Genomic DNA, 23,248 nt, shown 5'->3' on the forward strand with positions numbered 1-23,248 from the left:
TTCACAAAGAAAAAATATAAAATACAAGTAAATACCTGACATAGGCTAAAAGGTAAAATGAATGGTTTTCAAAGTATAAACCTCCATACAACAACAGTTCAGAGATTTCCCACTTTTGTTATGAGGGAAAGGGTACCGATAGCAGAAGAGCCTTTGGTATCCAAAGTTAATGGCAGAATCAGTATTTTGAAGTGGGAAGTCATGGAAAGAAGCTTCTAGAACATCACTCTTTTGCCTGCAATAACTCCTGCTTTCTCTTCAACAGAGAAGGAACTAGAAGTTTTAGGAGGGTTATGTTTGTTCTTTAAGGAGCCAGGGTGTTTCCTCAAGAAAGCCAAGCTGTACTGAATATCTAGAGGAAGCCAGATGTCAAGGGAGACAATGTTACAAAGATATTCTCTTATTTAACCCAACAGCATCCCTGTAAAATAGCTTGGCCAAATTAAGAGATTTGTCTACGTTCAAATAAACTGGGAAGTTATCAAGCTGGGATTAGAATCTGTACCTTCTAATTCTAAAAGTTGTGCTTCACCTAGACTTTGTGGCATGTATGAGGGACAACAAAGAGAAAACTGATAGAGGAAACAAACCAAAGGGAGCAGTATTGCTGCTCCTCGTAGAATCCGGCCAGGTCCCATCCCGTGTTTAAAGCATATCCTAATATTTTACAGATTGTGTTCAAATGCCCTGGTGAAGAGAAATACAATGGCTTTTCATTGAATTACTTCTGCTTGTTCTGTTGCTTGGGAAACATTTTTGGGGTCAGTTAACCAAATATCCAGAGCTCAGCAAGACAGCCCCTGCACTAAATTCCTAAATAATAGACCACAACCACAGAAAATGGGCAATGCCTCACAGAATAATCAAAAGCAGCTTCATATTTTCCAGATAAAACAAAGCATCGTTTGTGTCGAGGCATTTTTAGAAGGTACCACCGAAAACCAGACTGCAGCCTGGAATGGCTTAAAATACCACATTCAACAATCACATCAATGGCTTTTAAACTTTAGAGGCAAACAGCTTCCTTTTACTACAAATTCAAAGTGAAGGATTAGATGCAAAACTAACAGATTAATTCAGTACATGCACAAGCTTAGAGACTATCCAATGCCTTAATTAACACCATTACAAGTGTCTTTAGCCAACCAGCTGGGTTTTAACAACAAAAAGGTGAAGGTCAATTTTATTTTAAAAAATAAATTGCTTCAAACTAAGCCCCCCTGCTGAAAAACACACACACAGATAATTAAAAGGAAAGGAAAAGACTAATAAACAATTATTTTGGTATATTAAGCAACCTCTCCTTAATCAGTCTGTATTTTAATTAAGGCAGGACCACAATTAAAATTTCACTGAACTTTGCTCTTCTGCCTCAACTTGAAGCTACTTCCACACCAACATGGAGTAACTGGGAGCGTTGGGTAGGGCAAAGGACTATGGATTCAAGCCGGGCGGAGGGCAGGAGAAGGGCTGCACAGAGGGGGAGGCACCAACCCTCTCTAGGAGGACAAGAGGCCTTGCCTGTCAAACGCTTTCAAAATACTGTCACTATCTCCAGGGTTAAAACAAAACCAAAACCACTATCAACAGTGAGCTTAGATTACCGCATAGATGCTAGATAAAAATTATATTTTTAAAAATATATTTTCATTGATTTCAGAGAGGAAGGGAGAGGAAGAGAGGTAAAAACATCAATGATGAGAGAGAAACATTGATCAGCTGCCTCCTGCATGCCCCTACTGGGGATTGAGCCCACAACCCCTGGCCTGTGCCCTAACAAGGAATGGAACCGTGACCTCCTGGTTCATTGGTCGATGCTCAACCACTGAGCCACACCGGCTGGGCAAAATTACATTTCATTTCTTGGAGACCAGTAAGGAAAAAGGTCCAAAACACCAGCTAAGTACCATGTACTTACTACTTGGAAGCAGCAGCTAGCTATTAGAATGAGCGACACTAGATCTCTATGCCTGGTTCCTTTTTGAAGTACAGGGGATCTGTCCAATGTGTATAAGGTAAGAATCCTCTGCAATGCAAGTCTTGCGGGGAGGTAAAGTCCACCTTGCCCTATAGGAGCTAAGAAGTCCAAATACACACTTGTCCAGCCTCTCTTGCAGCTAGAGCTAAGGCACAGGACACAGGCTCAGCCATTTAGATGCATTTGCCCCACACGTTCAATTTCCCCTTAGCTATTCTTGAGCATTTTCTCTTTCAGGTAAATTTTTTAACCCAATGGTTATGCTGTGTTAAGAAAAATGATAGGATTTTGGAAGCAGCGAAAATACGTATCTTGCTATAATAGTTGGTAGATGTCATTATACATTTGTCCAAACCAGTGGTCAACAAACCGCGGCTCGCGAGCCACATGCAGCTCTTTGGACCCTTGAGTGTGGCTCTTCCACAAAATACCACGGCCTGGGCAAGTCTATTTTGAAGAAGTGGCGTTAGAAGTTAAAGTTTAAAAAATTTGGCTCTCAAAAGAAATTTCAACCATTGTACTTTTGATATTTGGCTCTGTTGACTAATGAGTTTGCCGACCACTGGTCCAAACCAACAGAATGTACCACACCAAGAGTGAACCTTAATGTAAACCTGGGTCTGGGGCGATAATGATGTATGTGTCCATGCAGGTTTATCAGTTGTAACAAATGAGCCATTCTGATGGGGGACAGTGACAATAGGTGAGGCTATGCATGAGTGCAGTCAGGGAGTATACAGAAAATCTCTGTAGCTTCCTTCTCAATGTTGCTATGAACCTACAACTGCTCTAAGAAAATAAAGCCTTAAAAAACTGGGATATCATTGGAGATTAAATGGAATCCTATCCTATATAATAAAAGCCTAATATGCTAAGTGTCCGGTTGTCCAGTCATCCATTCAACCAATCAAAGCATAATACGCTAATGATATGTTAAGGCCGCTCAACTGCTCACTATGACGTGCACTGACCATCAGGGGGCAGACAGTCAACCGGTTGACCAGTTTCTATGACATGCACTGACCACCAGGGGGCAAACACTCCGACTGGTATGTTAGTTTGCTGCTGGGGTCCGAATGATCAGGACTGAACGAGACAGGCCGGACATGCCCTGGAGCCCTCCTGTGGTCCCTCCCCGGCCCTGATCGTGCACCGGTGGGGTCCCTTGGCCTGGCCTGCACCCTCTCGCAATCTGGGACCCCTCGGGGATGTCAGAGAGCCAATTTTGGCCCAATCCCACAAGCCAGGCCGAGGTACCCCACTAGTGCACAAATTCGTGCACCGGGCCTCTAGTGTACAGATAATTTTGTAAGAACTAGTGGTTTAAGAAAAAACAAATCTGTCCATTCAGGAATATGATATTTCTCTCCATGTCTTCCTTTAAGTCCTTCAGTAATGTTTCAATATAAGGCTTGTACATTTCTTCTTGGGTTGTTATTTAAGTTTTTGTTTCAATTATCAAATGGGACTATTTTTTCTATTCATTTTCTAAACAGTGCTGCTGTACAGAAAATACATTCATGTTTTATGTTACTCTTATATTCACTCTAAACTCTTATTAGGTCCAGATTTGATGTCAGAATATGCCCATTCTTAGAGTGCAGTAATTATTTCATTTTCAAATTTAAATAACTTTAATAATTGTAACATGAAAGTGTTCTGATAATAAAAGTCACTTAAAATAAAGAGGCATGGTAGAAGGTTGTAGACTACTCTGGAGAGCTTTAAAAAAAAAAGAGTAAGACCTTATTTTTTGACATCAAGATCCTAATATAAGAGCACAGAGCAAAAAATGGAAAAAAAAAATAGATGCCCTCATCTGGCACTCACCACATTATGGTTTAATATCAATTTTTGTTCCCTTGGGCCTAACTCAAGGTCAAGAGAAAGACAGTGCTCATTTACCCTGATGGAGTGGTGGAGACAAGGTAAATTTACTTTTCCAAAACACGTATTGAAGTTTTTAATATTGCATTCTCCGATTTGATTCGATAACCTCCAGAAAACATTTTTTGCTCAGCTATAGACACTTCCTCGGTAAAAAAAGCATAATCATAAAAAAGACTTTTGCTATTTTTAGAGTTCATGCAATGGCTTTCAGTAGTTTAATACCGCACTGTACATAATATTTCAAAAAACTTTATATACATACTAGAGGCCCAGTGCACAAAATGTGTGCACAGGTGGGGTCCCTAGGCCTGACCAGCGATCAGGACCCATCAGGTTCCCTGCCTCCTCCTTCCCTCATCACCCACACACTGCCACCACGTGGTTCCCCACCTCCCTGCCTCCCCACCTCCTCCTTCCCTTGCCACCTGCATGCACCCACCCCCGGTACCCCATCACAGCCCGGGGCCCGGCCCCGATTGGGACCTGCCAGCCAGAGGGAGGGACCGGGAAGTTGGCAGGCAAGCCCCTATCGGGCAATTGGGGCCTGTTGGCAAGGGGGAGGGGCCAACCGCCACCATGGCGGGCGGGCAGCGGGCCAATCGGGGCCTGGCAGCCAGGGGAGAAACCAGGGGGGAAGGACCTGGGAGGTTGGCCACCGACCCCAAGGAGGGAGCCAGCCCTCAGCCCCCCTGGGAAAGGGGCTGCATCCACTGCCACCCACCCCTGGTTCCCTGTCCGAGCCTGGGGGCCCAGCCCCAATTGGGCGATCGGGGCCTGCCGGCCAGGAGAAGAGACTGGGAGGTTGGCCAGCAGGCCCCATCAGTGATCGGGGCCTGCAGGCTGGGGGCAGCTCCTGCATTGAGCATCTGCCCCATGGTAGTCAGTGCGCGTCATAGCAACTGGTCGTTCTGGTCATTCCATCATAACTGGTCGCCTAGGCTTTTATATATATAGATAATTTGAATTTCACTCCCTGCTAACATTTACCAGTAGTTTAAAGTAGATTCATGAGATATCTTCTTCTAGGGATAGGAGCTGGGGATATAACAACTTTTCAATACTTCGTAGTAATACTTATTTTCATTTGAAGAATAATAAATTAAACTCAGTGATCATTTTCCAAATTCCTAAAATAGGTTCAACATAAAAGTGTAGTTCAAGGTTGTCTGTAAAAACAATCTACAAAGGATAGGAAAAGTGAAGCTCAGTATTTTAGACAAATATTTCCTAAATTTCTATGATTGCAAGTTCAAGTATATAAAAATGAATTTTCCTTTGTGTTTACAACAAAGATTGGTTTTAATTGGAAACAGTAGAGCAAAATTTTTCCATATGCAGGAGATATTATTACCCAAGTTTCAGAGCCGTCTCAGTAGATTAGGCAGCTTCAATTTACAGAGAAACTTAGATCTGATTTACGTATATAATGAGAGTTGGCACAGAGCTGAGCATATAAATGGTCAAATTCCAAGTATTTTCCCCAATCATCTGTGACATATCTTCAAGATTTAAAATTCCATCTGCTTTGTTCCCCAACTAATATAACCGGGTTCTAGTTAAGAGGGAAAAGGCACATACCATACAGATGTTTTATGAGAAATGTTCTCATTGCTTTTTTTCAAGTTGGTTTGCATTACTGAAAAGCTATAGTGTGGGGCTTATTATTAAAAAATTATTCAGAAAACAACAACAACAAAAACACAATAGTAGTTGCTCAGGGAAATTAAACCCAAAATCACATGGTCTACAAATAAAAAAAATTTCAAATGTAAACTATGTTCACTGTCTGGTCCATCTGAAAGGCAGGTTGTCAAAATCATTCATATACTGTTATTTCACACTAGAAGCCCAGTGCACGAAATTTGCACATGAATAGAGTACCTAGGCCTGGCCAGCGATCAGGGCTGATCGGGGTCTTCCGGCTGCCAGCCTGGGCCTTCCTTCTGGCTGCCAGCTGGCGCCTTCCTTAGTTCTGTGCCGCCCCCTGGTGGTCAGTGCATGTCACAGCGAGAGATTGAACTCCCAGTCTCTCTATTGAACTCCAGAAGGGACAATTTGCATATTAGGCTTTTATATATATAGATTAGTTGGGACTGCTGTGAAAGACTCTGTTACTAAGGGGGTAGTTCTGGCTTGAAGACCCTGGCCACTGGTTGGCAGCTCTAGACAGATAGCTTAGGATCTAACTTTATGCTGAAAATTACAAAGAATCAAATAATAAAGGTCCTAGGATGAGTGTCAGAAGAGCCAAAACTAAAAAAAAAAAAAAAAAAAATTAATTATTTTTTAATTGCTTTCAGAGAAATAAAGAGAAGGATGTTTTGGCCATGACCCAATAGGGGATGAGTGTCCCTCTGGATGGAAATGATATGAACTGAAAATTCTCCATAGTAACAATTCTAATTAATTATTCAAAGCTACAGTTTGATTTTCTAAGGTTAAGAGCTAACTATGGTCTCCTGTTTCTATCATTAAAAACTGGTTTCTTCTTTATATCTGCTTACTCAGGAATTAAAGAGAAGCTTCTCATGGGATCTTAACAGCAACTTTATCACAAAGACCCCACTTTCAAGGTTAAGTGTGCCATTTTACAGGCTTGGTTTAAGGGATAACTAATAGAAAACGTGTCTAGGTTCCAGAATCAAAAAAGTTTTAACGTCCACTTTATCTGTAAGTACAGAAACAACAGATATTAACATTATCATATGGCATTACAAGATCTTTTGAATAAAGGAATTAACTATAATTCAGTGATGCTTTGGAAATAAGTGAATTTTTTTGTATTTTAAGAGAAATTAGAACTGAAATGCTAATCACTCAGTAACTTGGAAAACCAGCATTTCTCCAACGCTGGGTTAACATGAATTTAGACTGAAATGACACCATTTCAGGGAAATTAATCCATGCTAACAGAATTTTATTGCACAATACAGGCAGACACTGTGTAGTTTTTCTAGCAAGAGAAAGAGGGTGTAATACTGAGTGGTCACTAAAATGACCTTAGAACAGTTCTCCACATGGACTAGAATGGAGTCGCAATGACCACAAATGTACCGGACTCTACACACAGAAATGAAATCCAAGCCAAATTAGTTCTTATCAAAATAAAATTGGCACTGACTGGGCTACACCTGTTAAGGGGATAATCTGATACTCAAAAGAGGCGGACTAGTCAGCCAGCAGTTGGTCAAACAGAAAATGCAATTACATGTGGGAAAAGAGTAAAAACTTCCTAGAAACCAAATTCCTGGACACATCTGCTGTCCCACAATGTCTCAAACTGGAACTCTGGATCTGAATGACCTTTCAAAATTAGGAACAAGTCTTCTAGGGAAGGATTCGGTTCATAACCCAAACTCAATTTCAAAGTCACTTCTCATAAAAAAGCTAGACATGTATTTAGTTTCTCACAGCTCCAATATGCTGTCTGTTCTAACACGTATCACTTCTCGGATCCGTGCCCAAGGCAGGGACATGGGCCCAGCCTGGGCTGGGGTCCTGCTGCCACACCCACCAGGCTTGCTCACCCCAGCTCCTTCCTGTACACATACCTGGTTCCTTCTTGCTTCCCTTTCCTCCCTCTCGGCTCTTCTTCAGCACAGCCTTTAACATTTCCGACACTCCTTTGTTTCTAAAGGGAAAAGGAGGGGTGGGGAAGAGGAATTAACGGCTGTAAGTTAGAATATAACCTGCATATTGACATTAGCGGTAACTTGAGTTCAAATAAACAGATCATTTAGGATAAGATAAAGGTACCTTGAGTTTTACATTAATTTTCTATGACTAGAGATGGGGAACTAAATGCTAAAGACACAACGAGAGTTTCATCACTCTAAATGAAGTTCACTGTCTTACTATAAAAGTAAAAACAAACAAACAAACAAAACACGGAGTGCATTCTCAGCATTCCACATCTAATTAAGGTTATGAGGGTAGATCTGGGGACATCCCTGTCTGGTGTCTGGCATAGGAATGCGGGTCCTCCCAACCCTAGTTCATCAAAAGAAAACATTAAAACTGAGAATCAAAAAGATAACGATTAAGAAGGAAGCTACATGGTCCAGGGCATGTTTTACAGATGCTACTGATTATAGAACCACAAGGAAAACATTTGGGAAGGCTATCAGAATGAAACATACCTTATAAGCAATTGCAAAATAAACACAGTGGGAACACATTTTAAAACTGATGTCAGGGGATGTGATCAAACAGCACACACTAGCATGGGCTTTTACTACAAACAGTTATGAGTCTTTTGGGGGGTGGGAAGGAAGGAAAGCAGCACGGGCCAGTGGCATTAGGGCTGAATCCTTTCAATAAAACAGCTGTAGTTTTAAACAGGGTTGTACTGAGCATGCAAAAAAAAAAAACAGCACAATGGCCCAGGCCTAAGATGAAACATGAAACCATCCGACAGCAAAGAGACAGACAAAAGGACCATTATTTCATCCTTTGGGCCGTCTCCTTTAGCTCTCTCTTCCCTCCACTACTGAGATGAGATGAGATGGCTGGACAACTCCAAACAGTGACAAACCTGAGCGGGTTGTGTTACCCAGCACATCATCGCTAATGCACTGAAGAGAAGAAGGTAGAAGGCAAGCAGGCTGCTGCTGAAAGAAAACGGAAGAAAGAGGAGAGAGCAGGGAAGGCAGGGAGAAACTCGGACCTAGGTAGAGCAGAGCTCCCAAACCTGCCTCGTTCGCTGAATGGTTCAAGTGGCCTCGGTGGAACACCCCTCGTGACCTCTCAGCCCCAGAGTCAAGCACAGGTGCTGAGGGGATCGCTGAGCCTTGGAGAGTGTGCTGCCTGCCTGCCATTCACAGAATCCCGCCACAGTAAGTGTGCAGGGTGGCCTTCCTTATCATTTGGGTCCAGGCCTGTATTTATTTTTCCAAGCCCTTTGTTTTCCTGATGAAGACACAGAGCCTCGGAGGCTGACTTGCCCAGGGGTCAGGCAGCTAATGAGCACAGGGCCAGAATCCAAACTGCAGACTCCCAGGAAGCGAGGGTCCTCCGTCCTTCCTGTGGGCCCCACTCTCTTCTCCGGGCAATGAAGGCTTTGGGCAACAGCAGTCAAACACACAAACAAAAAATTCAACAAGCAAACAAACCTCAGAAATACTAGGGAGATCATATCTTCAGCAGAATTTGAGAAAGCGATACTAAAATGTATTGGAGTTAAATCATTTTCCCAACAAGTCTTTACACATAAAGGGGGCATGACTTAGAGCCCAATTCTTTTTAAAAATGCTACTGTGAGCCCAGCCAGGCATGGCTCAGTGGTTGAGCTTTGACCTATGAGCCAGGAAGGTCACAGTTCAATTCCTGGCCAGGGCACATGCTCGCTCAGGTTGTGGGCTTAACCCCTAGTAGGGGGCGTGCAGGAGGCACCCAATTAACGATTCTCCCTCATCATTGATGTTTCTATCTCTCTCTCCCTCTCCCTTCCTCTCTGAAATCAATAAAAGTATGTTTTATTTTGTTTTAATGCTACTTTGAATGAACCCAGGGAAAAAAAGATTCCACCTAAAGGGCCAACACTGAATCTGGAAGAGGACTCAGTGTGTTCCACAGGGACACTGTGGAGAGACAGCTTTCTCCTACAGCCACACTTAAAAGAAACAGGGCAGCATGTGCTATAAAAGAATAGTAGGCAAAATCAAATAAAGAGATGCCTAGTAAGCACAGACATTTTTTTCAGGGTTTGTCATTTAGCAAAGACTATACACTTTACAAATAAAACAAAGAAAAACCTAGAAGAGCTCGTCCAAGGCCCCTTTTGAACTGTTCCAGAATAATCCTGATTAATCACCCAGTTGGCACCAATCCACAGCCCATCCATCGTGCCTCTTGGAAATAGGTACCACAGGACAAAGACTGGTAGACACTGACTTGGGCAGCTCATCCCAGACACCGTGTATGCCTATTGTGAGGGAGCTCAGCTGTTTTTAGCATAGTCACATCTTCCACATCAGTGGTCTTAAAGTGAACGAGGCTATCAAATATTTGCTGCAATTTTTTTTTTCAGCTCCTGCTTTCCTCCATAAATAGCAAGTCAAGGGAAAGAACTTATATATTCAAAAGCTATTCAAACTATGACCTGGAGACACCAATTGATTATACTTGAGTACAAAAGTAAGCAACCCCTACATACACACACCTGGAAGGGAAAAAAATAAGACTATTCCCAGTGAGTTAAATTCTAAAATTGACACAGATCAGAGTGGAGCTATGCAAAGTCACCAGGAGTCCCAATGACTTAATTGAAACTTGATTTCATTAACGTACCTACCTAAAGACTGTGCCCTTCTGAAGGGGGTGTGGGGTCAGAGAGAGCAACTATAGTAATGGGCTGGAGGGGCCGACACTGGTGGTATAGAGTCCACAGAAGCCCATCTGACACTTACAAACACACACTATGTACTTACAAACGCACACCCCACATCCGATTCTAGAAGGGGACCATCAGGCTTGCAGAGCCCAATGCTATGAAACACTGGCATCACATAGCTACGTTCCCTTGTCCTGATACTGTTCTCACTGAGAAGCGCCTCATAACTTGGCTCCTTTGTCAGCCTAACAACAGTGGGGAGTGGGCTGGTCCAGTCAACCCCACACAACTGCCTGGCCTGATGACAGACACTCTGGGAATAAATAAATGGATGCCCTGACTTTAAACAAAAGCTCTCATGAGTTCTGTTAAAGCAAGTCACTTTGCAAAGTACCATCTATTGGAGAATATCGAGTTTCGGACCCCAGTATGAATTCCGAAAGGAAGGCAGTGGTAGATTCCTGAATGGAAATGCCACCACGAAGCAGTCACGAAGGCAGCCGGCAGGCTCTCCCTGAATGACACCTTCGGCATCATCATCACACATCCCTTCCACAGCAACGTCAATACTACCATTTTCCCCTAAAAAGGGAGAAAAATGTCCTGCCACAGAAGTCAGCCACATAGAAATGATGCAAACCAGCCTTCCAGACACAGTCATTCAGACCCAACTGATTAAATGACAAGCCCAACACACTGAAATGGAGCGGCCAGAAGCTATCGACTTGCTGCTTGGGGATAATACATGGGGTCAGGAAGCACTTACAGACAAGCATTACAGGATAAAACATAAAAAATAGTGTCCTTTTTCACTTTAACTATAGTATGGACCAAAATACACAGGCTCACCTCAAATAAATGCTGGCCAAATAGAATCCCTCGATTTCTCCCCATAAAACCTTAGTTTCTAGGATAGCAAGTAATACAAATATATGATTGGATTTGAATACGTAAAATATTTGGGGGGAAAAAAACCACAGAGAACTTCAGCTGTCATTTCTGTAAGTTATACACTTTTGAGAAAGAGAGGAACGACCAGCCTCTAGGTCCCAACAACTGAAATTAACCAATGGGAGAGAATTTCCTATAATATTCATTTAATAAATAACAAAATAAAATGTGAGGACATGCCATTACCCTTTGAAGACCAATGATCTGAAGTCACCCACATTTCCTTATTTCTCTACTATCATGCAACATCTAACTTTTCCAAATGCTACAGAGTCTTCCTTTTAAAAGCCCCAGAAACTAAATCAACTATCAAGCTTACTTTCCCTTCTTGGATTTCTTCTTTAATGCATAAAGTCTTCGGGGATAGGCACAATGTTCCCCATGTGCCTATGTGTTAGCATTCTACACAGTGATTCCCATGGTATATAAAATATAATAAAAATTAGCCTCAATAAAACAGTGGGATGAATTCAATACAAGCCAAACTCTATTCCATAAGTAATCATAATGGCAGTTATTGTAGCCATGACCAACTTGTCTAAAATCAGACTAGCAAAAGCATTAAAAAATTTCCTCTTCTGGACTGCCATCCTGCCTGTTTATACAATTCCAAGTTGAATCTCTGAGCTGAGGACAGGGACTATGTTTATTGGTTAATAGATACAAACGGAAGCCAGAACACAGGCTTTGCACCCACTCTGTTCTCAATATTTGTTGACAGATTTAACGAGGCTGCAATGAACACAGATGAGAGATTTCTTCCAAATCAAGCAATTAAGCAACACTTATCGGAGTTTATAAGTTACTAAGAACATTCCTATATATCCTCATTCACAAGGAATGCAAGAAACCTCAGTTAAGTCCATGTGACATCAGGCAATGGGATATGAAGGAGGAACATGCTGCCTTTTGTAAAATCCCTTCATGTCCACACCTGAATTAACCTTAAAATCTCACGGTAAGAATAAAATCTTCTTACCCAGTTATCCTGAATAAATACTTCCTTTGTGCACACTCCAGTTGAAAGAGCTTCTCCCACCCAACTATCCATCTGACCTCAGAGCACAGCTGTCTCTGAAGGGTCTCTCTTGTTTTGTTAAATAAATCAAAGCCAGAGTAGCAATATTTACAAGTGAACACATTGGGAACTAAGATGTACATAATTTTTGTTGTTGTTAATCATCATCCAAATATTTTTCTTATTTTTCAGAGAGAGTGGGAAGGCAGGAGGAGGAGAGACAGAGAAAAACATCTATGTGAGAGAGACACATCACATGGTTATCTCCTGAAGTCAGCTCTACCAGGACAGGGGATTGAGCCTACCAACCAGATACGTGCCCTTGACCGGGATCAAACCCAGGACCCTTCGGTCCACAGGCTGACACTCTATCCACTGAGCCAAACTGGGTAGGGCAAGATGTACATAGTTTTAAAGAAATATATATATTTTTTTATTTCAGAGAAGGAAGAGGCGTCAAAAACATCCTCAATTTTAGGGACTCGACATTTTTTCCCTCAACACAGTAAGGTATGAGACATCTAAATAGTCTTCTCTTCTGTATCTACCTTCAGAACTTTTTTTTGCATTAGCAACCTTTAGTGTTTATCAAAAGAAAGGAAATGGGTGGTGGCAGTGGGGGGGTTGAAGCAACCTACAAGATAAATAATACAAAAAGAGCAAATAATAGAAAACAAAGCAGAACAGAGATCGCACTGGGAAGTGGGGGAGGGAGGCTATCAAAGGGGGCACTGGCTGGTGGGTGGAAATTCACGGGAAACTGCATTCTAGAAGCTTCCTGAAAGCAAGAACCATATCTCAACATTCTTTTAAGAGATCCCATGAGGCTGGGAAAAACCAACTCTTGATGAATACTTGAAATTCCAGGAGGGCTCGCTCACATTTTTTCCCCTATGGTGGAAAAAGCCTAGGAATCAACAGACCTCATCCAATAGGCCTGGTCTCAGCATTGTGACTGGGAACCCGTCACTGAATTTCTCTAGGATTCAGCTGCTTTGTCCAGAAAAGCTGTGGGAGAGGGGAGTGGACTACTGCTCAAGCAACCAGAAAGCAATCGTGATAATAAGTAAAGAATCAGCCTTTGGTTTTGCTTAACTTGCATAGTTGGGAAATATGGCATCATTAGGTTATAATTTATTCCCTAAGACACATAGGCCCAACCATTTGGTCTTTATTCAAACCTATTCTACAAATTGTGCCTCTCATTCTGTTCTTTTCTTTACAGTTAGGTTTGCCTTAGGGCAAGACGACTTCAGATGTGAATGTGAGTTATTAAAAGCATAAGCAATTGACTGTCACAAGTGATGTAAATTTAACACCATTTGGGGCAGGAAGTCTGAACTCCAATGTTTAAGTTCTGATGTACAAAATTAAGTGGAAACTTCCTATTAGATTAAAACCACTTTCAACCTATATTTAAGATATTCTGTAGGAAGATAACACAAATTCTTTTAGGAAAAGTGTTTTAATATATGTGACTCGTGGCCTGGCCAGGTGGTTCACTTGGTTGGAGCATCGCCCTGTACACCAAAAGGTTGAGGGTTTGATTCCCAGTCAGGGCACATACCTAGGTCTCAGGTTCAATCCCCCAGTCGAGGCACGTATGGGAGATAACTGATGTTTCCCTCCTACATCGATGTTTCTCACTTTCTCTCTCTCCCTTCCTCTCTCTCTCTAAAAGTCAATTAAACATATCCTCAGACGAGGATTAAAAGAAATATCTGACTCCCCTAAGCTGGTCTTTCAAGTTGCTGGAAAATGACTATACCTAAGTTTGTTTAGAGAAGTTCTCATTTTGAAATACTACCTGGCAAAAAGGAAATTTCACTTTTGGAGAAAAATGTGAAGAATATACTTCCTTCTGGATACAAGAGCCCTTTTTGTATATTGTGAAGGAATTTGGCAAACCAACCTCTAATACTGCCTTCTCCATAAAGCCTTCACAGGCCACGGTACTCAAAAGGAGTCTTTAATGGCACATCCCACTTCGTACTGATACATGGTTACCAATTAGAATCACAGAGGAAAATGTTGAACTCTATAAATCCCTATGGCACCTAGCAAAGCACCTTATGAGATACAACAAACACTAAAATAAATAAATGAACAAACAAACTTTAAATGAATGAGTAGCAGGGTTGTATGAAGAACAATCAAAACCAATGGCAATTTTCTCCTACAATGGGTTGGACTAATAGTTTAAGAAGAATTTTTCTGGTACCAAGTACTAATTTTCAAGTTTATGGTCAAAATTACGTGGCTTATACATGATGTACAGCACAAAGAATCAAAGCTGAACAGGAAGAGAGCAAGGCCTTTCAGAGGTATGACAGTCAGAGAGAACAGAGATGGTATCCTAAAGACATCAAAGAGCAAACACAGTCAGGGTAAGTGGATGAAAAAGTTTGGTCCTTTTTAATGAACTTTAGAATTTTGGATGTGGGACAATTCCGGAAAATGACAAAGTCCACACAATAGCTAATAATACCATGGCTTGGTAAAGTAGAATGTCCTCAAGTGAGGGTTGTTGGAAGCAAAGAAGTCAAGAAACTTTATTCTTGACTAAAGGCCCGATGCACAAAGATTCGTGCAAGAATGGGCCTTCCTTCCCCTGGCTGCTGGCACCGCCTTTGCTCCGGCCAGAGCTGCCTTTCCAGCTTCCCACGCTACCCAGAGGCCTGGAGCAGCTGGGGTGGTGTGGAACACCTGCATCGTCGCCATGGCGACGACACAAGCATCCCGCCCCACCCCAGCTGCTTGGTGCCTGCATATGCAAATTAACCTGCCATTTTTTTGTTGGGTTAATTTGCATAGTCACTCCTGATTGGCTTGTGGGCATCATGAAGGTATGGTCCATTTGCATCTTACTCTTTTATTAGTGTAGATTTGGGAAGGGTCATTCAGATGCTAATGCAGGAGGCAAAATTTGGGCTATCAACCACTATCCTCTAACTAGTATTTGTTTACATATCAGGTAAGATGAAGAGTTTTACATACATATATAATCTCATTTTATCCTCAAAATATCATCTATAAAATACTCTTTTCTTTTCATAAATAAGAAAAGTTTAGAGATATTGACAACTCTCCCAAGGTCACACAATGAATAAAGGAGGAGCTGGGACTTGAACCCCAGGCAAGCCACTTGATGAATCTGGGGGAGAGGGAACAGAGAGATGACCAGGAGAGCACAGAATACTAGCCTCAAAGCCAAGGTGGCTTTTGCATGGAGGTGACAGTGTAGTTGTTATGGATCCAGCCAAGAAAAACTGAGAGAAAGCCAACGTCAACTCTGGGCCTTGGGAGCCATAAGGCCAAAAGCTCATGGAGAGCCACCTACGGTTTGAAGATGAACCCCAGTCTTTGAATGTTGTCCCATCCTCTCCCACATAGCTCTGTGGAGGGCATGATGAGGGTCACAGGGTGCTCCTCAGCGTCAAGTTTACAACAACTGGAGACCCATGTCCCAACCTTCATTATGGCTCTGAGCTCCATAACCACCACACTTGATGATATGCTCTTCTTTTTTCCCTTCTCCTTCCTTTTGAATTTTCTGCTTGTATCATACAATAGAGCTCTGATTTCTAACTCACACTGACCACTTTCTTGCTGTGTAACAATTATAACTCCCCGAATGGAGGTAGGAGGAGGCTTTACTAAATAAAATAAATAAATAATGGTTTTGGGCAAGCGGCTTTGCCTTCCACAGAAGTTTCTAATGGGAACACTGCTCCCTTTGCTGCTTGACTGGACAATTTCAGATCTCTTCCCCTGTAGGTGTTATATTTTAAGGAAGAAACTTTATTTCTTGCTCATAAAACCACTGTAATTACAGGAGCAGGTAAACCACCACAGTTGAAAAAGAGCCCCTGGAGGAATCTATGGCCCAGCGAGAGGCCTTTCGACTGAAAGGAGAAGAGACCTTGAGGATATGTCAGAAAGTCCATTTTTCAAAAAGTGTTAAAAGCCACTCGGTCAATCAATGTCAGCTGAATGAAGTCTGGTATTATAAATCTAAAGAAATTAAATTTTTTAAATTGCACTGCATCTGGCCTCAAAGTGAAAAAGGTCAGATGACTTCAAAGATGCCCGGTGAAAGGCAGCTATTCATTACTGACAGATCTCCTCCTTATGTAGCTGACAGAAGGATCTTTCACTTGAAGCCCGAATACAAGACATCAAACCCCTCCTCCACTGCTGTCAGTGATTCCCCACGATGCTCTGAACAGGTTACAGTCTCCCCAGGCCCTGATTTCATTAGGATGGGAGTTCTCCATACCCATGCGGGCTTTTTGTTGTTTCTTAACTCCCCAGGTGATTCTAATGTGTGGCCACCATCACTTAACTTACTACTTACTAACTATATTCCAGGCCCTACTATAAGCATTATATGTATACTAGAGGCCCGGTGCACAAAATTTGTGCACTGGGGTGGGGGGGTGTCCCTCAGCCCAGCCTTCACCCTCTCCAATCTGAGACCCCTTGCAGTCGGACATCCCTCTTGCAATCCGGGATGGCTGGCTTGCAATCCGGGACGGCTCGCAATCTGGGACAGCCTGCCTGCCAGCCTGATCACCCCTAACCACTCCCCTGACAGCTTGATCAATGCCTAACTGCTCCTCTGCTGGCCCAATTGCCCCCAACTGCCCTCCCCTGCCAGCCCGATCGTCCTTAACTGCCCTCCCCTGCCTGGTAACCCCCAACTGCCCTCCCCTGCAGGCCTGGTCGCCCCCAACTGCCCTTCCCTGCTGGCCTGGTCGCCCCTAACTGCTCTCCCCTGCTGGCCTGATCACCCACAACTACCCTCCCCTGCCGGCTATCTTGTGGCAGCCATCTTTGACCACATGGGGGTGGCCATCTTGTGTGAGGGTGTGAGGGTCAATTTGCATATTACCTCTTTATTATATAAGATACTAGTAGCCCTGCGCATGAATCCGTGCGCCAGTAGCTCTCTGCCGCCCTCCTGTAGCTCCTCCCACCCCCCTCTCCCCTCCTCCCCTTCTAGCTTGCTGCCCTGCCCCCTCCTGTAGCTTTTCACCACCCGCTTGTAGTTTGCTACCCCACCCTCCTGCAGATCCGTGATCTGGGCGTTAGGCGGTTGGTCGTTAGGCCTCAAGGCGCAACAGATAATTAGCATATTCCTCTCTTATTATATAGGATAGTCATTTAATCCTCACACGCACCCTCTGCAGAAGGTACAGTACTATAAATATCTCCATTCTACAAAGTCACAGAGGGGCTAGTGACATGCCCAGGGTCACACAGCACAGCTCATGGGGCAGAGCCCAGGGTGCCCATCTAGGCAGTCTGGCTCCAGAGCCTAACCATGCAATCCCTATCCCATGCCTCCTTTTTTTTGGGGGGGGGGGGGGAAAGATAAAAATGAAAGAGACTAGCTCCTAGGGGCCTGGTGAGGTGATCATAGACAAAACCTCATGTAGGGGGGAAAAATCATATTTGGACACACATACACTATCCCCGAACAGCATCCCATGCCTCAAATCTATCTTTAAAAAGAGAATTTACCTCTATTGAGAAACACCTGCTGTTCAGTTTCTTAAGTTCTTCTAGGCATACACTTATCAGAGTTCTTTCAAACTACATAGTTGTCAGTTTGTGGCCTGGAGGCACCATTCAACAAAATACATTCTAGAATAAGCAAGCCCTTCCTGAGCCCACGGCCAGAACACTGGGAGGTGTGCCATACTGCCCATGGGGAAGATCATTTGGGGCAGAGACCTTTGTCTCGCATGAGCGATGCTTCCCCTAATCCTAACATGTACCCAGAAGGTAGAAACTATGCTATTCAAGAGGAGCTCGAAAACTGCCCTCTGCTGCCCGTTTCTTACTGAATGAATTGCATGAAGCTTGTTAAAAGGTGATGGGATGGGGCAAGGAATGGCCTGGTGCTCAAACTTTCTTTCTCTGGGCAGTTTTACACAATCAATATCATAAAGTTTTCATCTTAGACATCAAATTTTACATATAAATTAGGGTATGCCTACTGTGAAGAGCTGAATCAAATTTATACAAGCCACACAGCATCCTCTCTTCACATAACTAAAGCAAGTAACACACACATCACTGTACTTTTACCCGAAGTTTGTAAGGGAAACAATTCCCGGCCATACACATTTGGTGGCAGTAAGCAGTGTTAAAGGGGATGGCCACCAGGGCCTATGAGAAAGGTCTCATGGGAATGGACAATGGCTTTATTTTTTCATTCACTCTAATAGCCCCAAAGTGGGGAATACCAGAGCTCCAGATGATAAAAGTCAAAGACAAGTTATGCCAGGAAACAAAAGCTAAGTATGCTAAGACTTTATTTTTTAACTAGAGGCCCGGTGCACGAAATTCGTGCACGGGGTTGGGGTGTCCCTCAGCCCAGCCTGCACCCTCTCCAATCTGGGACCCCTCAAGGGCAGACGGACATCCCTCTCACAATCCAGGATTGCTGGCTCCGAACTGCTTGCCTGCCTGCCTTCCTGATTGCCCCTAACCACTTGCCAGCAATCCTAGGATCGGGCCTAAATGGGCAGTCGGACATCCCTCTCACAATCCAGGATTGCTGGCTCCGAACTGCTTGCCTGCCTGCCAGCCTGATCACCCCCTAACCACTCTCCTGCCAGCCTGATCAATGCCTAACTGTTCCCCTGCCAGCCCAGTCATCCCCAACTGCCTTCCCCTGACAGCCCGGTCACCCCCAAATGCTCTCCCCTCCTATTACCTCTTTAGTAGATAGGGTTTTTTTCTTTAACATATTGGACTGTGTACCTGCCGTGGTCTTCACAAACCAGTAAAAAATGTAAACCCAAACTAAAAGTGTCATAAAATAAACTTAAACAGGAATTTCATGAGACCTTAGAAAGGTGATATGATGTGGTTGTTTCTTTCTTTTTTCTTTCTTTCTTTTTCTTGATGTTTCAACTTTTGTCCTTTCTTTCTTTTTTCCTTTTATTCCTTTTCTGTCCTCTCTTTCTCTTAACTTTTCCGTTGGTAGAATTGTCAGTACTTGAATCTGTCTTGCTTCCAGAAGACAAAGAAGAGGGAAACACACAGTCATCTGAAGAAAAAGATGATCTATGATGGGATCGGTGGTGTTTCTGGTTTTGCTCTTTTCCCGGTTTGATTGTCATTTCTGCCGGCCCCGGCATCTTCAGGACTTGTGCATGGGCACTTCTTATTCATGTCTACAAAACCTCCCTGCCGTGGTGAAAACTGTAGGGGAAATGGCCTTCCTGGGTGGGCTCAAGCTCTGCCCAAGGTGCTGAGGAACCAGGGTGGGGAGCACTCTGCACCACCGCTGCAGAGCCAACCTCCGGACCTCGGGGTACTCTCCAGTAATGTAACTGCAATCTCCAGGTTTGCCTTCAGAAATTAGTTGTAAGTTACTTCCGATGTGAAACCCTACCTCAGACATTTCCATGTGGTTCCTAAAGATTTTAAACAAAACCCATTTACCTCCCTAACCTGGTCAGAACTTTCTACCCAATGGGAGAGGTTTGCTGGGCAGCATCGCCCAGATATCACTGCCCATCTGGAATCACTCGGCTGGCGGCAAGGGAAGTTCCAAGGCTATAGTGTATGGGGGGGATCACTCCATGGGGGTGCAGCCTGACACCCCAGGCTGCCTCTTGGAGGGAATAGCTCTGGGGGGCACGGCTGCCTCCCAGGCCTACACCCCCCAGCTGCAGATGGGAGCTGATCTCAGAGGGGGCAGGGTGGGGAGGGTGGGGAGGGAGGTGTATAGGCAGCCTGGGTCTCCCAGGCCCACAGCCCAGGCTGGGACAGGCAGCAGACGGCTCCTGCCATGCACGGGAACCTCGCAGGCCCAATGCCCAGGCCACTGTGGGCAGCTGATCACGCCGGCCTTGTGCAGTCGCCTCCCAGACCCACAGCCCGGGCCTCGGCAGGCAGCTGATTGTGCACGCCATGCACAATGTAACTGCAATGTCCAGACCAGACCCACGGCCCGGGTGCAAGCAGGCAGCGGATCAAGGCGGCCCTGCGCGGCGCCTCCCAGACCCACTGCCCGGGTCGCAGAGGGCAGCTGATCAAGGCAGCTGGTCTCGGAGGGCAGATGATGGAGGCAGCCTTGCGCGGGCGCCTCCCAGACCCACGGCCCAGGTCGCGGAGGGCAGCCGATGGAGGCGGCCATGCGCGGGCGCCTCCCAGACCCACGGCCAGGGTCCGGGAGGGCAGCCGATGGAGGCGGCCGTGCGCAGGCGCCTCCAGACCCACGGCCAGGGTCGGGGCATGAAGCTGATCATGGCGGCCGAGCGCGGGCGCCTCCCAGACCCACGGCCAGTTTCAGGGCTAGGAGAGGATCTGGCCGGAGGGCAAAGCCGCCTCCTAGGCCAACAGGCTGGGCCGCTCGCTGCCTTCTCTCAGCGGCAGCCTTCCCTGGGACTGGGGGACTCCTGCGGGCCTGAGAGGACTGGGCGCCGCCATCTTGTGTCTATGGGCGCCGCCATTTTTGTCGCTGAGTGATGGTTAATTTGCATATTACTCTATTATTAGATAGGATGTTAACAAACCCAGTCTCAAAGCATGATGACAAAGATACAAGGGTGCCATCCAAGGCAAGAGTTTGCAATCTTTTAAGTGCCATGAACTGCTTCAGCAACCTAGACCCTCTAGTCAGAATGCTTAGAAATGATTTTGACATTAAAAATATGAATACCAAAAAAAATCAATCATATTGAAACACAGATATCAAAATACTATTTAAAAAGCAAATCTGTGATAATAGTAACGTGTGCTTCTTAATGCACAAAATACAAGATGCAGCTGCAGGTCTAATAGCTACTGTAGTTTTCTAGGCAGTGATAGGCATAAGTAATAGCTTAAACCACCTCCAATAATGTGATACAAAAATCTCATTTGTGTGTGCCAAAGCCCCAGGTGCTACTGATAGTACACGGTTTGCTGCCCACTTTCAGGATTGAAGCAAAGGCCACATTTTGGTGAGAGGTTAGTGAAAATGAAGATGTAAAATCTTTTCCACCCATCCAAATTCACATCCATCCAATGAAGTCCATCAATGGTCCCCAGGGGGAGGGACCCTGACCCAGAGAATCAGAGTCAGACTCCCTGGAACAATTACTCAGACTTGCCAAGAGCTCGGCTAATAACTCATGCTTCTAAAGAAACAGTAGCTCAGTTTTATCCCCTTCACGGAACCACTGACATTCAGAGCACTAAACAGTAATCTACTGATTGGCAAACATTAGCAGGATTGAGTATTCCACATATGCACCACTCCTAGCAAGCCAATGCCAAGCCCTATGATTAGTTTTCAGAGTAGTCTGTAAAAGCTCTGTTTAACCAGAAAGTCCATCATCGCCAATTAGAAACTCACCAACAGTAATGAGCCTGGTATTGAAGGAGAAAGACCTGTGGAAATTTACAGGGAGACAATATACAAAAACAGGAAAGCCAGGTTAAATATTTGGGACAGGTATACTTTATATTGGTTTAGCTGCTTTCTTGGATGCTCTACTTATCTATTTTAAAAACATTTAAGATCGAGCAATTACTTGGATCAGACTTTCCTAACGAGGGTGGTACCCAAGGCTTGGCCTCTCCCACCCCCCACTGCCTCTGGTACAGTCAGGCCTTTTCCCAGCTGCCTGCCCTAAATCCGGGGATGCCCTGATTTATAAATATAATTCAGAGTCCAAAATACATGAACTTACGTTGGGCTATTGCCAATTTCCCATGGATCCTGGGTAACCGAGACGGGTTTTGTTTTCATGGTTAGGGCCTACAACAACAGCTGCAAGAGCGTTAAGACTTTTTCTAGACTCATAAAATGACCTAAGTCTGGCTCATTGTCTCAGCTGTGGCAGCAGCCAAACTTCCCAGAAAGACGCGAGCCTTGTGTGGTTCTAGAAAAGCTGGGAAGGTCGCTCTGCACTCACCTGAAGGCATCCAAGCCTGGCCCAGCAGCCAAAAGCACTTCTGCTAAATGTTCAATTACAGGCTAATGCCTAGGCATTGGGTTACAGATGTTATTTTCTCAGGAGTCCCATAGAATTTTAATCAAACCTATGACATTCAAGCTTTACACCAGAAGTGATGTGACAGGCCATGTACGAACATCAGATGTCTGTTCTGTAAAACCCAGTGAAAGGCTCAATTAAAGTCCTTAGTAAGCCCGCAGTGAAACCTTTGATCATGGACTCTGTCACCACTTCCCTTAACACATACAGACGGCATGAGACACGGCTCAGCCCTGAGGAACAGAATGGGCATTGTGAAGCGGCACAGAAACCTCACGTGCACGGACAAGTGCACACAGGCCACTTTTCTTCCAGGTTGGGGGTGGGGTGGTGGAGTGGTGAGTTTCAGAAGCTGCAGTCTCCAAAAGGAGAAGGGTCCTTGTACACATACATGCAGCACAGTTACCAAGTTATTTCCTAAATATGAGTGTGTGGTCCAAATGCCTCTGCTTAAGGGGGGGAAACCCAATTAAAACCCAGTGGAAAATAGGAACACATGTTTCTTGAATGCCTTTGAATCAGAAACAAAGGATGTGAAGTTGTTCCGAGATCTAATGAAGATGTCGCACAGCTGTACTGTTTTCGTGGTCTCCGTGTAACATCTTTCTAGTACAACAGGATAAGTGAGTCTGCATCAAAGCTGGATATAAAAATACAATTTTTTAAAGATCTGGTCCTTGTTTTTATGTACTCAAACTTCCCAAGCCAACTCCTTTCTGCCTTCTCACAAACCTAAGAAGCCCATATTGCAATGGACTAATAATTCATTGAAAACCTAAAAGACATTTCATTTCCAACTCAGAGTTATAGTATGACTTCTGAAAATTAACTCCTCTTAACACTGTAAATCTGCTACAAATCGAAGGCCTAAATTTATTCCACCCGTCCAACAAACCACCATGAAAGTACCAATAGACGACCCTGCGGCCGGCACTGCCAAGTTTTCCCCTATGAGGTAGCTTGTTTAGTCCTCACAACAAGAAGCGGGGAGGAACTATAGTTGTCCTCACTGACAGAGATCAAGAAATTGAGACTCAGAGAAACCCAGCAGCAGCCTGCCCTGGCCACCTGCACCC

General features: G+C 44.2%; 1 protein-coding gene across 4 annotated transcripts in view; it reads right to left on the bottom strand.

Moving 5' to 3' along the window:
• TANC1 (tetratricopeptide repeat, ankyrin repeat and coiled-coil containing 1) overlaps positions 1-23,248 on the bottom strand; it is a 177,315-nt gene that overhangs the window by 148,918 nt on the left and 5,149 nt on the right. For all 4 annotated transcript variants that reach the window (XM_079782891.1, XM_079782893.1, XM_079782892.1 and 1 more), the window contains exon 2: positions 7,420-7,499. In XM_079782891.1, the coding sequence (XP_079639017.1) occupies positions 7,420-7,480 (61 nt within the window). In that variant the 5' untranslated portion in view covers positions 7,481-7,499. The remainder of the gene's footprint in view (positions 1-7,419; positions 7,500-23,248) is intronic.

This window comes from Cnephaeus nilssonii (assembly GCF_951640355.1).
Source record: "Cnephaeus nilssonii genome assembly, chromosome: 10".
Classification (NCBI taxonomy): Eukaryota; Metazoa; Chordata; class Mammalia; order Chiroptera; family Vespertilionidae; genus Cnephaeus; species Cnephaeus nilssonii.